The sequence below is a fragment of the Phodopus roborovskii genome, unplaced genomic scaffold (assembly GCF_943737965.1).
Source record: "Phodopus roborovskii unplaced genomic scaffold, PHOROB, whole genome shotgun sequence".
In the NCBI taxonomy this organism is placed as follows: domain Eukaryota; kingdom Metazoa; phylum Chordata; class Mammalia; order Rodentia; family Cricetidae; genus Phodopus; species Phodopus roborovskii.
This window is the reverse complement of record NW_026126603.1, coordinates 3,392,688-3,406,914: the sequence shown is the minus strand read 5'-3', so window position 1 is coordinate 3,406,914 and position 14,227 is coordinate 3,392,688. Positions and strand designations below refer to the sequence as shown.

The 14,227-nt window shown below is 42.9% G+C and overlaps 1 protein-coding gene across 2 annotated transcripts in view; it reads left to right on the top strand.

Moving 5' to 3' along the window:
- Rnf150 (ring finger protein 150) overlaps window positions 1–14,020 on the top strand; it is a 218,869-nt gene extending 204,849 nt beyond the window's left edge. For both annotated transcript variants that reach the window (XM_051205857.1, XM_051205856.1), the window contains exon 7: window positions 13,654–14,020. In XM_051205857.1, coding sequence (XP_051061814.1) covers window positions 13,654–13,772 — 119 coding nt within the window. In that variant the 3' untranslated portion in view covers window positions 13,773–14,020. The remainder of the gene's footprint in view (window positions 1–13,653) is intronic.
- The last annotated feature ends 207 nt before the right edge of the window (window positions 14,021–14,227 follow it).

Sequence of the window (14,227 nt, the reverse complement as noted above, 5' to 3'; positions counted from 1 at the left end):
GCACAGAGAATCCCTGTCTCAAAATAATAATAATAATAATAATAATAACAACAACAAATGATAATTACACATATCTGCAAGGATGAGAAGGAAGGGGGCACTGAGGTAAACATGAATCCATCATTTACTATTGCTGGAGCTATTTCTCCTGCTAGGGTTGTCACCAGCCTTGGTGCCCAGGAGGAAGGAAGCTGGTGTCCCCTGCATGTGACCCTGGAGTCACAGTAACTAGAACAAGCCTTCCTGGCCCTCCTGCCTTTCCTTCCCTTCAGCTAAGAGAAAGTTCATTGGTGAGAGAGTCTGGAAAACGCAGTCCTTAGGTTCTTAACCCACCCTATCCCTCCTCCCACACCTCTACACCCCCTCCCTATCCCGCCTCCCCACACTCCCCCATCCCCACACCTCTACACCCCCTCCCCATACCCTCATCTCACACCCCACCTTCCCACACTCCAACCTCCCCACGCCGCCCCACCCCCCACCCTCCTGTGAAACAGAAAAGGCCTAAAGAGGACAGAGTGTATAAGCACCTATGGACTTTGCTTTGCTGACCTTGGGTGGGACTGGCTTTCTTGAAAGAACTGCCACTTTCTTTTGTCCCCATACTTCCCAGTACGTTTTAGATCCTCACTACTGCGCTGCGTCCAGTCTGATCCATGAATCCTCCTGGTTATCCAGTTGGAGATGAAATATTATCCTCCTAATTGTCTCGCTAATATTTTATTTCTACCTGTCCTTTAGCATGCATTCTCTTGTATATATGTTATCTCTTCTGCAGAGCCATCTATGGCTTTCACAGCATCCACCTAAAGTGTTGTGTACCTAGTGACACCAACGCCTGTTGAATGAGTGGGCAATTAAGTATATTAATGGCTGAACAAATGAGAGATACAGATATTTTTAGATAGTTGCAAAATAAATCCACATGACTGTGTCCATGAGTCTAGCCCCTCTGATAGCTTTAACTTTTCCATGTTCTTTTTATTTCAATCATGTGAACATGTCTTGAGAAACTTTCATCCACCAAATGTCTTGCCTTCAATGCTTAAGTTGCCACTTGGCAGGTAATAACAAATGAGATTGTGGGGTAGCTACTGACAACATAAACATTCACTAGATTTTTCTCTGTATCCTGTGAAAGTCTAATGAGAGCCTAAGAAACTGAAAATTAAATCTCCCTTCTGACACACACACACACACACATACATACATACATACATATATATATATATATATATACATACATACATACATACATACATACATCAGTGTCACGGAAAATGGAAATAGCAAGGAAGAGATCACAGCAAAGTGAAGTCCTGATTGTGTGATCTAAATTAATACACAAGCCTCCAGGGACCCAGGCTCATCCAGGGAAGCCCAAGCAGAAACACTACTTTAAGCCTACTTGTATGGTCACTAGGATCTTCCTCGCTGGGACTCATTTTGAGTATACTTAGAACCCTGACAAGGGGAATTCTGAATAAAGTTCAGAATCAGTTGGCCCAATGGGTGATTTTGTATTGTAAGCCTGGAATGTGTGGCTCCCAGTGGTGGCTGAACATTTTCGGAAGAACAAGTTGGCCAGATGTAAAAAATACATCCACAAGGTCTGCCATTTGAAATGGCACTGTTGTCAAAGCACTTGCTGGGGTTGAGGTCCATCCCCGCCTCTTTCTAAGTGCCTGACTGGACAAGTTGACTTCATTCATAACATGATTAATTTGTGGAGAACTCCAACACCTCCTCCAGTGTGGAGATGATAGACAGAACATTCATACTTCCCACTGTGCCGACACACAAGATGGAACCAGTGCAGACTAGCTGTGGCTTGTCAGACAGTGGTATAGCCTCTGAGAGAACAGTTCAAAGCCTGTCATGCTTGAAACAAAGGTCATTTGCAAAAGTCCTTCAAGTGAACCCGAGCCACAGTGTGCAAAATCGCACACTTTGTTAAAAAAGGCACTCTGCATTTGAGATCTAATTAACTTTCCCTCTAACAGAGATTATCACAGAGAAGACTGGGGAGGTGGCCTGATGGGAACTGAGTTTGGATCCCCAGCACCCAGTAAAAAGCCAGTTTGATAGCATATGCCTGGAAAGTCAGAGACTGGGGACCCCAGAGGCTCCCTGGCCAGCCAGCAGAAGCAGCAATCTTCAGCTTTGCTGAGGGAGGCCCTGTCTCAAAAACATGGTGGAGAAGTGATTGAAGAAGACACCTTATGTCAATCTCTGGCTTCTGTCCAAAAGCATGACCACATACAAACTGGGAGGGGGGGCAGTGCACAGATACTCAGGAGGCCAACATATGGGGAAAGGAGGAGTATAAGAAAAATACAAAATAGACCCTGCTGAAGCCTGAAGGAGCCTGCACACTGTGAGACAGAAGCTGAAAGGAAAGGCAACATTGTAACTCAGCTAGCTCCCCCACCCCCCCACCCCACCCCACCCCCGCCCACCACCACCACCCCCACCCCACCCCCAGCCGCATGTGGACACTGAACTGCTTGGGAGCCACCAGGACACCTGGGAGTTCCAGTCATCACCACCTTATTTTCTTTCAAAACAAAGCACTTATTCCCAAGGTGGTATTTGTTAATTCCTAACAGAGGATGGATTAAGGCAGCCTCTATGCTACTTTGCTAAGGCAAGCAGCAGAGTAAATACCAGTCCTCCAAGAAAGGTCATTTTCTGCTGTAATACGGAATGACTGTTGGGAAAACAGCTAACTGGGAAAGTGGGAGAGCCTGTGAAAAGTGTTAAGGGACTACTGAGCCAGTGGGCCTTTTAAAAGCATGGAGCTGGAGAATGGCTCAGCAAGTAACACAGACCTCTGCTCTTCCAGTGGCCTAGGCTTTGGCTCCCAGTACCCTCATCAGGCAGCTCACAACAGCCTATTAACTCCAGCCCTTGGGGAAAACTGATGCCCTCCTCTGGCCTCTATAGGCACTGCACAACACAATATACATGCATACACTCAAGTACACACACATACACATAAAATAAGTCTTCAAAAAACACAGACAGCTGTTCAATAGCTTGTAGTTCTATGTTCTCCAAGGAAGCAGAGTGCCTCGTGTAAGGAGTAGGTTTTTCCACCCGCCGTTGGTCCTGTCCCGCCACCACACCAGCCCCAAATAACACACTGAGACTCTGTATTTGATATAATGCTGTTGGCCAGTTACTTGTTTCTTATCGGCTAGCTCTGTCTTAAGTATTAACTCATTTCTGTTAATCTATGTATTTCCACGTGGTCTATCTTACCAGAGAGAGAGGCCACTGGTGTTCTGCTCTCTCTGTCTTTTATCTTGACTCCTCCTTACTACTTCCTCTTTCCTCCTTGTCTTCTAGTCCCTCCTCTCTTGTTTTTCTATTGGCCAATAGTGCTTTATTTATTAACCAGTATGAGAAACATATTTACAGAATGACGTCTCCCATCATTTTCTATTTTCTGTCTAAATAAAAAGAAGGGTCTTAACCTTTACATAGCAAAATATATCACACAACAGTTATCAAATAAGAATCACAGTTAACAATATTTTGTCCAATAACATTTAGTCTATTATCTATCCTATCTTTGTGAGTCTAAAGTCTTATATGTAACTTATCTGAAATCCTAACTAAGGAAAACTATAACCATAACTATCTGTCTTCAACTCTTTCAAAGACCACAGAAGGATAAGAACCTCACTTAATTGATTCTTGTTTGTGGGCTCTTCAGGGATCCGGGGAAAGACAACAGGGAAAAAAAAAAAAGCCTGTATGTATAATCACAAACATGTGAAGCTAGTTTTTAATTCTCAGGCCCCGTGCAACCCAGATAACCCCCCAGATTAGGCACAATAGAATATATTCAAGTAGCCGGGCGGTGGTAGTGCATGCCTTTAATCCCAGCACTCGGGAGGCAGAGTCAGGCAGATCTCTATGAGTTCAAGGTCAGCCTGGTCTACAAGAGCTAGTTCCAGGACAGGCTCCAAAGCAACATAGAGAAACCCTGCCTTGAAAAACCAAAAAAAAAAAAAAGAATATATTCAAGTATTCAAGTTTATGGACTCTGGAGACAGAAAAATGGGGCATCAATTCTGGTCCCAAGCATTATGGAGAAATTTTAACCTTTTGATTTTGAGGATTTGGTTTTATCATCAAAAACAAAAATGGTAAGGAGGAGTGGTGGTGCACACCTTTAATTCCAGATCTCAGGCAGCTCTCTAGGATTTCTGGGCCACCCTGGGCTATGTAGTGAGAACTCGCCTAACAATAACAGGAGGGGAAAAAAGGCAACGCATCTGTGTCCTAGGTAATTATGAGTACTACATTGTAGAATCTATTTAATGTACTCATTGCAGCTCCTGGAATGTAGTAAGTTCTCAGAAACCATTAATATTGCAATTTGGCACTTTTAGTAATAAGGCACTGAAAACGCTGTAGAGAAGCTTCCATTCCATTTAAATTGCACAAGCATTTTCCAGGTACCTCCCTTTGCTGGAGGAAGTGACAGGACACGGAAATGCATGCAATGACCCTGAGTTGGGGAACCAATGCAAAGCAGTCAGATGTCCACCACAGGACATAGTGCTATGTAATGTGACATAGCTATGACATAATGCCAGAGACAGAAACAAGTGTAAACCATGTGTTTCTTCAGCTCATGATTCTGGAGTCTGGGAAATCTAAGGCTAAGGGACCCCATCTGGTGAGGACACTCCTGCCGTTAACATGGCAATGGATAGACAATGAACATGCCTAAGACACTGAGAGAAAGCTGAGCCCAGCAAGTCCTTTTATTGGGGACACACTTCCCCAATAATGATATTAATTCTTTCATAGAGACAGAGTTTCATGACCTGGTGAACTCAAGGCTCCAATCTCTCAACACCACTGCAAAGGCCATTGAATTTTCAACATGAACCCTGTTTGCCAGTATGGATGGGGAGGGGGGATGTATTCCCAGGTCTTCCTTCCATTTTCAGCATGTATTGTCAGTAGAGAATTACATCAAACTCACAGCAAAAGTCAGCCTGATTCTTTAGGTGACATTTTCCATATCAAGCAGAGGAATAAACCAAAGATATTAATCATTATGACCACATGAAACTGATAAACCCCACCACTAAGAATGTCTTTTGTTGACCACAGTTGGCTACTGATGTACTCAGCATCAAATGTGAAAATCTACTAAGACAATAGTTAGGGCTCCATTTAAAATGACATTTTCTGTTCTGTCTAGTCCAGTGGTTCTCAACCTGTGGGTTGCCATCAGGGGGTAAGATATCAGATACAGAGCATATCAGAGGTGTGCATTGCAATTCACAACAGTAGCAAAATTACAGTTATGAAGTAGCAATGAAATAATTTTATGGCTGGTGTCAGCACAACATGAGGAACTGTATTATAGGGTCACAACGTTGGGAAGCTTGGGAACCATGGGCCTTATATATTGATCTGACAAGTACATTATTGTACATGGCAATGAAGAGTCAAGGCTGGGGTTGAAGTGTTGCTGATCTGCTATTGAGTTTACACTATGACCCAGTCATGCAGGACCTCATGTCAATGAATATGAATCTCACCTGGAAATGGGGAGGGGAGGTCAAAAGAGCATATATGAGGTAAACTGAGCAAAGGAACTCACAATATTTCCCTAATCTCCCTCTTTTAGAATGTCATGGAGAATTAGCCTTCTGTACTGTTGTGTCCTCACCTAAATAGGAGATTTCAAACTCAGGTATAGACACAAGCCAGGCAAGTAACAAGGCCAGAAAATGAGAATGTTTGGTGAGCGTAGCCACCCAGGATCTGTGAGCCTATCTAAAGGGACAGCAGCGACACAGTCTTCACCAATGGTTTCTGCCAGAAAATTAGGTAAAGTTTGGGAGATCATTCTTTTGCCAAGAAACGAAAAACCCTAACTTTTAGCCTGGCATGATGATACACATTTTTAAACTCAGCACTCAGGAGGCAGAAGCAGGAGAATCTCTGTGAATTCGAGACCAGCCTGGTTTACAGAGTGAGTTCCAGGGCAGCCAGAGCAACATAGTGGGACTCTGCCTTGAAAAAACAAAATTACAAACAAATAAAGGAAAAAATATTCTAACCTTTACATATTGTTGACTATTTCTCATCTTTTAACACTTTAGAAAACATCCTCTCTCTAGATTTTAGGGCTCCCTGAGAATCTTCCCACTCTACAGTCTCCTCTAGGCAATCTCACTTGTGCCCCAGCCTTAATACCAGCCATCACTTCCATAAACCACCCAAAGTGTATATGCCTACAACCTGCACGTCTCCCTTGAAGGTCCCATATGCCTCTCCCACAGCACATACACAGCTGGACTCACCATCTTCCTCCAATCATCCCTTTGATCTCTAAAATGAAAACAGCCCATCAGAGGTTTGTATTAAATAGAAGGCTACATTATTTTTACAAAAACTAATGAAAAAATAAGTAGCCTTCTAAGGACAGTATTTAATTTCCATGAATTTAGTGGTCTGTACAGAGCCTCTGTGAACCACCATGCTGCTTTTTTAAACATCCAACTCACACATTCCAGTTTAGAAAACACTCCTGTGAGTTTGAAGCCACAAACTCTGTGGTTGGTGCTGGTGGCTACAGAGACAAACTCTGTCTCTGTGTGAGTGAGCTCTGTCCCTGGGTGGTAAACTCTATCCCTGTGTGAACTAGCTCAGTCCCTTGGTGGCCAAATGCGGACTCTGTAACACTGTAGTGAGTTAGCCCTTTCTTTGTACCTTCTGTTAGGCTAGAGTCATAGAAAAATCATGAAATCAATCTGTGATAGTAAACTATTCCATTGGTTTGCCATGAAATTGTGAGGTGAAAATCCTGACTTGAGAGCTGAATTAGTTAATCACCATTAAAGAATTAGTTAATCACCATTAAGAAGAAAGAGCCTGAGTGTGATGTTTTACATATAATCCCTACTGCCTGGGAGGGGAATTCTAAGTCAAGGGCAGCCTGGGCTAAATAGTAAATCTTATCAAAATTAAATAAAGTTTTATTTTTAAAAAGAAGCGGTGGAGTAGGCAGGAGTCGGTTATTGATTTTACATTGTTGTAATTATGACAAATACCTGAGATAAACCAACTTTTAAAAGAGAAAAGGCTCATTTTGGCTCCTAATTTGGAGGTTTTGGTCCATGACCACTTGGCCCTGTTGCTATGGCCCTATAGCAGCACCATGTAGCATGGTGAAAGAGAGAGAGTAATAGAAGAGGTCTGTCCACCCAGAGACAGTCTGGAAGCAGAGAGAAAGAGCTGAAATGATATCCTTCAAGGGCACACCCCTGTAGATCCAAGACCTGCATTCACCCTCCTCTCAAAGGTCTCCCCACCTTCCAGCAGTGCCAAGTGAAGGCATCAAGCCTGTAACATCTGAGCCTTCCAAGGATGAGGGGATGCTCAAGATCAAACTAAAGGGAGGGAGGGAGAGGGGTGATGGGGTACAATTCCAGGTAGAGAGCGCTTTTGTTGCTTCTAGGTGGGGGGTTTGGATCCAGGGTAGCTCAGGCTGAGTCCAGATTCTAGATCCTTCTGTCCAGATTCCCAGGCCCCGGGTGATAAGCACACACCATGGCTGTTCACTCTGGCTTCATCTCTGAGAATAAAGAAACTGCAGCTTTCCCTGTACCTAAGGACTGACACCTCCACCCATGCATACATTTACTACACATGCAATAAGACTTTTAGAATAAGAAAATAAATGTGCCTGGAAAAGCTGAGTATATATTTAACATTTTAATTTGCTTCTTTCTCACTAGTAATTCTGTTGAACAATTACTCACTGATAATTCATCATGTATAGAATACAGGGTTAGATTACCATCAATGTACATAAAATAGTTAGAAAAGACTCTATATTTTCAGCCCAAATTCTCATTTAATGGTCAATTAAACATTAGCCCTGAAGGATGAAGGTGACTTATACAAAGTAGCGCAAACAAAAAATTGGTAGTAGCTGAGCTAGAATATTGCCTGAAGTAAGCTAGAGTTCCAGTTCTCCTAGACAGATATATAAGCAGCCAGACACAGTTTTGAGATCAAAACCAACACTGGGTTCAAACTCACTATACAGCCATCAATAACCTCAAACTCCTGATTCTCCTGCCACCACTTCTCAACTGCTGAGTTTATAGGGCAGTGTACCAACACACTCAGCTACTCAATGCAATTTTAAATGTCTATATCCCATTATCATTGTAAAGTGTTTAAGAGGAGCATTGGGGAAGAGGAGTGGATTAAACATAAGATGCTATTTCCAATCTCTCCTAAAACCCCACCAAAACTATAACAAAGACTGTTTTAATTAAACACAGGCTGTGGCATGTATAGTGTAAATGAAAGAAAAGACATTAACAAAATACGAGTCAGTAGGAAGAGTCAATGAGTACTCAATGACCTGGTGGATCTGAAGATGTGGCTGATTTGTGACCCATTGCAGGAACTGAAGCTCTCAGACAGAGTGGCCTGCAGAGGTGAAGGGCTAACCGGTAGGGGGAGCACACTACACTCTAGGACAGCCAGGTGAAGCAGTCCTGGAAAGGAGGTTCATCCCAGTTTGCAGCTATGAGTGCCCCGGTCAGGGACACAAGGCCCATGGCTCTGGGGCAGAAGTGAAGAGGCAGTTCACACACAGCCAGTAAGTGTGGAAGAAGTGTGTAAGGGGCCAGCTGGCAAAGTGGTCCGGTGTGAGGTGTGAGGCAAATTCAATTTCACTTTGTGTTGAATGAATAGTTTTATAAAGAATTCAGTGAATATCACCATCTTCAAATACCAAATATTTGTATGTCCTAGAAATGCCCTCAGAGTTGTGAGCTAGCCACTGGTCTGCTATGTCACTGAGAGCTCTGTTCTGTTCATGTATGAATTTGGGACATGTGAGAGCTCAACCTTCGGGTGGGATGATCCATGTGAAACAGCCCATTTCTCTAAGGCTGATTCCTCAGGGAACAACTCTTCTCTTTGTCTCTTTTTAAAGTGTCTTAGAAGCCCACCCCACCCCCCATTCTGCCAGGCATGGGCGAAAGATGCTCCCTCACCCCTATCCCCCATCTTTTGCTACCTGCAGCAGGCCAGAGAGCTGGCCCTGAGGTCAAGTCAGGAGGGTGTAAAAACTGCCCCTCACCAGCTGCAGCACACAGGAGAGTGGGCCCTGCATCCCACCAGGGCAGCAAACTAAAGCTAATCCTGTTGTAGGGGATGCAAATAAGCCAGGCTTGAGGATATGAGAGCAGAAGAGCTGATCCTGCTGCCTTTCCTATGCCCACTAATGCAATGAGGGGAGAGGGCCCTGTACCTTTCCTGTGCAAAACAGTAGAGCTGACCCGGTTGAGTGGAAAAACCTGGATCTGAGGGCCCAAGAGCAGAACTGGCTCGCTCCTCACTGTAGGCTTCACTGGATGAGCTAGTCAAGGCAATGCTGAAGAGCTCATCAGGTAGTGACTATGATAGAAAACTAAAAGCTGACCAATCCGGCTACCATAACCCAGACCCAGAACCAGAGCTATGAGTTGGCCCACCCCAATCTCCACCAAATCTATGAATTGTTAGAACATGCGAAGGGGACAAAACTACAGATCCAAAACAACAAGATCTCCATTACACAGGGCAACAACAGGATAGCCAAGAAGCACCTTAGGGAGGGCCCAGCAGAAACCAGAGGCCTAGAACCAGAACAGTGACTCTTTGCAATGAGCACATGTAAGTAAAGATATAAGGACTAAGGGGTTACTGTATAACTTGCCATGTCACTCTGCAACTTCCATGATGAGATTTTTCATTTTTTTCTTTCTTTTTTCTTTTGCTTTGCTTTTTTTGGGGGGGTCTTTTGTTGTTATTTTTTGTTTTGTTTTGTTTTGTTTGGGGGAAGAGGTTGCAAGGGCAGAGGGTAGATATGAAGGGTTAAGAAATGGAGTTGAGATGCAAGATGTGAAATCGACAAAGAACCAACAAAAGTAAAAAATAAAGTGTCTTAGAAATTTTCTACTCTTTGTTAAACACGTATATTTTCCTTAACTGTCCTCAACATGGAAAATAGTGTCAGCAACAGCCAAAGCAAAAGTATAACAACACCATCAATCTTTATTGCATAGACTTCTTTATTGGTTTTTAATTGCATGATTCTTCAGCAGGGGGTGGAAAGTATAAGACTGTGGATTACAGCTGCCTTTAGGCAGATCTTGAGCCTCCCCCAGACTACTCCCTAGCCTTGCTGTGCATTCCAGGCATATTTAAATATCTGCTGATGTCTGCCTGTCCCAACAGTCCCCATCACTTCCAGCCATCTGTGCACACTGTGACTGTTACTTAAACGATTATTCCATTTTCTCATCTGTCTAAAGCACAGATCATCCTTAGGACTGGGTTCGGGCAGTGTACCCTATGGTACGCACCTTCTTTGGCCCAGCATATGATTACACAGCCTCCTCCCCTGCTCCTACCATACTTGGGCCATCTTCTGCCAGAGCCAGTATTTACTAGCCTGTCTGACTACTGGACAGTAAGCTCCTTGAAGCACTGAGTTGTCTTGTTCTCACATGCATAGCAGCTAGCACAATTTCTAGCTTATGGTAGAGAGTCAATTAATACATCTTGAATGAATGTGGAATGTGCACTCATTCCTGGGTATTTGGAAACAGATCCTGGGGGAAAAAAAGGAAAGAAAGGAAAAACTACATCTTGAAAGGAAAATCAATATAAACTCTAATGTTTGATCAGTCTAGGTTACAGAGTAAGACCTTGTCTCAAAATAAAAAGAAAGAGAGAGGGTGCCCAAAGCATGAATACCTTCTCCTGTTAATGTTTTTAGCTCCTTGCTTCCAATTATAATAATTTTCTCACATGCTTTGAGTGCTTCTGTTTTCATTTACCAGTATATGGTTAGACTGGAAATAGCATTAAATGTTTATTCATGCATCTGCAAACTCTTGGGAAACTCCACTGAGATGACTATAGTAACAGTGTCCATTAAGAGTGACACTGTTTTTGAGATACTTTCTGTTATGGACCTTGTTGCTTGCCAAATTTTGATACTACAGATAATGCTGAAATAAATATTTTTGCACTTCTAGTTATTGCTCCTTAGAGCATTCTGAAAATAAAATTATTAGGTGAAAATTTTACAACTCTAATGGATGAAATGGAATAAAGCTCTCTGGGGACTGGGAAGGGTAGTGGGAGGGGAGATGGAAAGAATGTTAATAAGGGTTCCATAGTCACACTGGAGAAATTAGTTCTGGATTTCTTAAAATAGACTAGGGGTAACGATTAGTTAGAACATTATATGATATATTTTTTAAAATGAGTAAAGGAATAAAAATCTCCAGTTATAAAAAGGACTCATGTTTGAAGACATGGAAATGTGTATTATTTTGATTATTATATACACATATTAGATTACCATAATGTGCCATATTGAAGATGTGCAAATACTACACCTCAGTTTAAAAAGAAAACTTTACATTTCTGCTTGCAGTGCTTCAACAAAAACATCTCAATACACCCTCACTGCCACACTGTCTTTTTTAAAGAGTGAAGCTTACATGCAAAGAGGAACACTTAGTTTTCACTTCCCCTCAAGGAGCATCTGTGATGCACTCCCCTGTGCCTGCTTTTCTGCTGGATTATGTTTCATAGTAACATTAAAGTTTTTGCTGGGTTGGGAAAAAAAAAAAAAAAAAACATTCTTGAGACTGAGGAACTGGGTTCCATCCCCACCACCCACAGAGACACCATGTGCAGGGATGCACTTAATAATCCCATCATGGGGTTAAGGAAGGGGGCAGAGACAGGGCTCCTGGAGCTGGCTGTCCAGCTACTCATGTCTAATCAACAAGCTCCAGAGACCCTGAATCAAATAAAGAAGGTAGGAAGTAGCTGAGGAAGGAACTTGATGTTGACCCGTTGCCTCCACAGGTACACACAGTGCATATGTGTACATGTACCAAATACTGTAAGTTCGTGAGGTATTTGACATTCTCCCTCTAATATATGCCTTCGATACTAATTTGTATTTTAGCATTTTCTAAAATTTAAGCTCGGCTCTATGAATTACTCAACAACCTTTCTTGCCTTCTTAAATACATTACATACACATCTTACAGCTCAGAAACACATTTTGTCGTTGTCCCTTTTTCTACTGCCTCGATAAAATACACTGACAAAAGCAGCTTGAGGGAGAAATGTTGAATTCGGCTTTTGAGTCCAGTCTGTCACTGTGGGGTAGTGGAGGTGGCAGGAACTTGGAGCAGCTGCTCACAGTCAAGAGCAGAGAGAGGATGCTTGCTTGTGCTCAGTTCACTTTCCCCACTCTCGGGATTCCCTGCTGGGGAAGAGTGTTGCCCACAGTGGACCAGTCTTTCTGCCTCAGTTAACAATTAAATGTGATCAAGATCCCAAAGACATGATTATTTCATTGCTACTTCAGAACTGTGAGTTTACTACTGTTATGAATTGTAATGTGAATATCTGATATGTGCCCCTTGTGAAAGGGCCATTTGACCCTGCAAAGGGTGAGACCCATATGTTGATCTAGACAATCTCTCGTCATGACCGTCCTGCCAGATGGCTTTAATTATATCAAGCAGACAATTAAACTGACCACCACAATTAGACACTATGTTTTCTTCTAATTGTTGCTGTTGTTGTTACTGTTTTTGTAGGGATGTTGATGTGTGATTTTCTTATTGCTATGATCAAACAACTACTAAGCCAATTCAAGGCTACAGTTTGAGACACAGGCATCTTAGCAGGAAAGTTTTGACTGGATTTTGAGGCACCTGCTCTCATTGAGTCTTTGGTCAGGAAGCAGAGAGAGATGATGCTGGTGCTCAGGTAGTGTTCTCTCTTTTATTCAGTCCAGGACCCCAGTCCTCGGAAAGGTCACTGCCAACATTTAGTATGTGTCTGGTTACCTCTGTAAGGACATCCAAAAACTCCTATCCAGACATGTACAGAGATATACCTCCTAGGAGATTCAGGATCCTGTGGAGCTAGCAGTCAGTATTAGCATCAGAGATGTGTCTCCCAGGAGATTCAGGATCCTTAGGAGCTGGCAGTCAGTGTTAACATCAGAGATGTGTCTCCTAGGAGATTCTGAATCCTGGGCAGCTTGCAGTCAGTATTAGCATCACAGTGATGTTGGGTTGCTGCTAATTTGACTTTCCTATTTTGAGGCAGGGTCTCACAAAGCAGCTTGGGATAGCCTCAAACTCTTTCTGCTTCCACCTCCCCAGTGCTGAGATTACAGGCATTACATTTAACTTTCTCACCCATTTAGAATTTATCTGTGGCTGTATTTTGAGGTGAGGTTTGAATGAAAGTTTTTTGTTGTTGTTTTGTTTTGTTTTTTATAGAACAAACAGTTTTTCCTGGGTTAGTGCATACTGCACTTCCATAGGACATAAATTCAGTTCCCGGCATGCATATCAGGAGATCTAACGCCTCTGGTGTCCAAAGACACCTGCACCCAAGGGCACATGCCCACATGAAAATCCACATCACACATGTAATTTAAAAGCATAAAAATAGATCTTTTAAAAAAGAAACAATATAGGAGCCAGAATACTTAAAAAAAAATACTTAAAAAAAAATCCAAAGATTTAGCTTGATGTTGACCGTAAGCTTTGCCTTGTCCCGCAGGTGATCAAGAGCCGGCTGTGAGCAGCGACTCCGACATCTCATTGATTATGGCACTGGAAGTGGGACTGTCTGATGTAGAACTTTCCACTGACCAAGACTACGAAGAGGTGAAGTCTTGAAATGGTACAAACAGACGAAAGAAAACCCAGGACCCAGGGGGGACAGGAAGGAAGCATGCTCCGGGACTTGAACTGGATACACAGCCTTCAGCTCATCACGGCAACCCCAGGGCTCTCTGTTCAAGGGTAGTAACGAAAGCAATATCCAAAGTTTCCAGAGTCAGGATGCGGGTTCCCACCTCTGCAACAATCGTGGCCTTGGTGTGGAAATTGAAAGCTGGATCCCTCCGCGTCGGTGCAGACACGCGGCCGACTGGAAGATCTGTAAGGCTTCTCTCAGGCTTCTCCCATCTTCTTGTTCTTGTTTGGAGAAGATGGCTTCATTCCCCTAATGATTTCTCTTTAAAGATGATGTGTAGTTTACATCTATTCCTTTGTTTTCCCTTTGATTCACTCCAATCCATGTACAGAGGTGTGTTTAGAGGTCCTGGTTGCTGCTACAATGATTGGCTTAT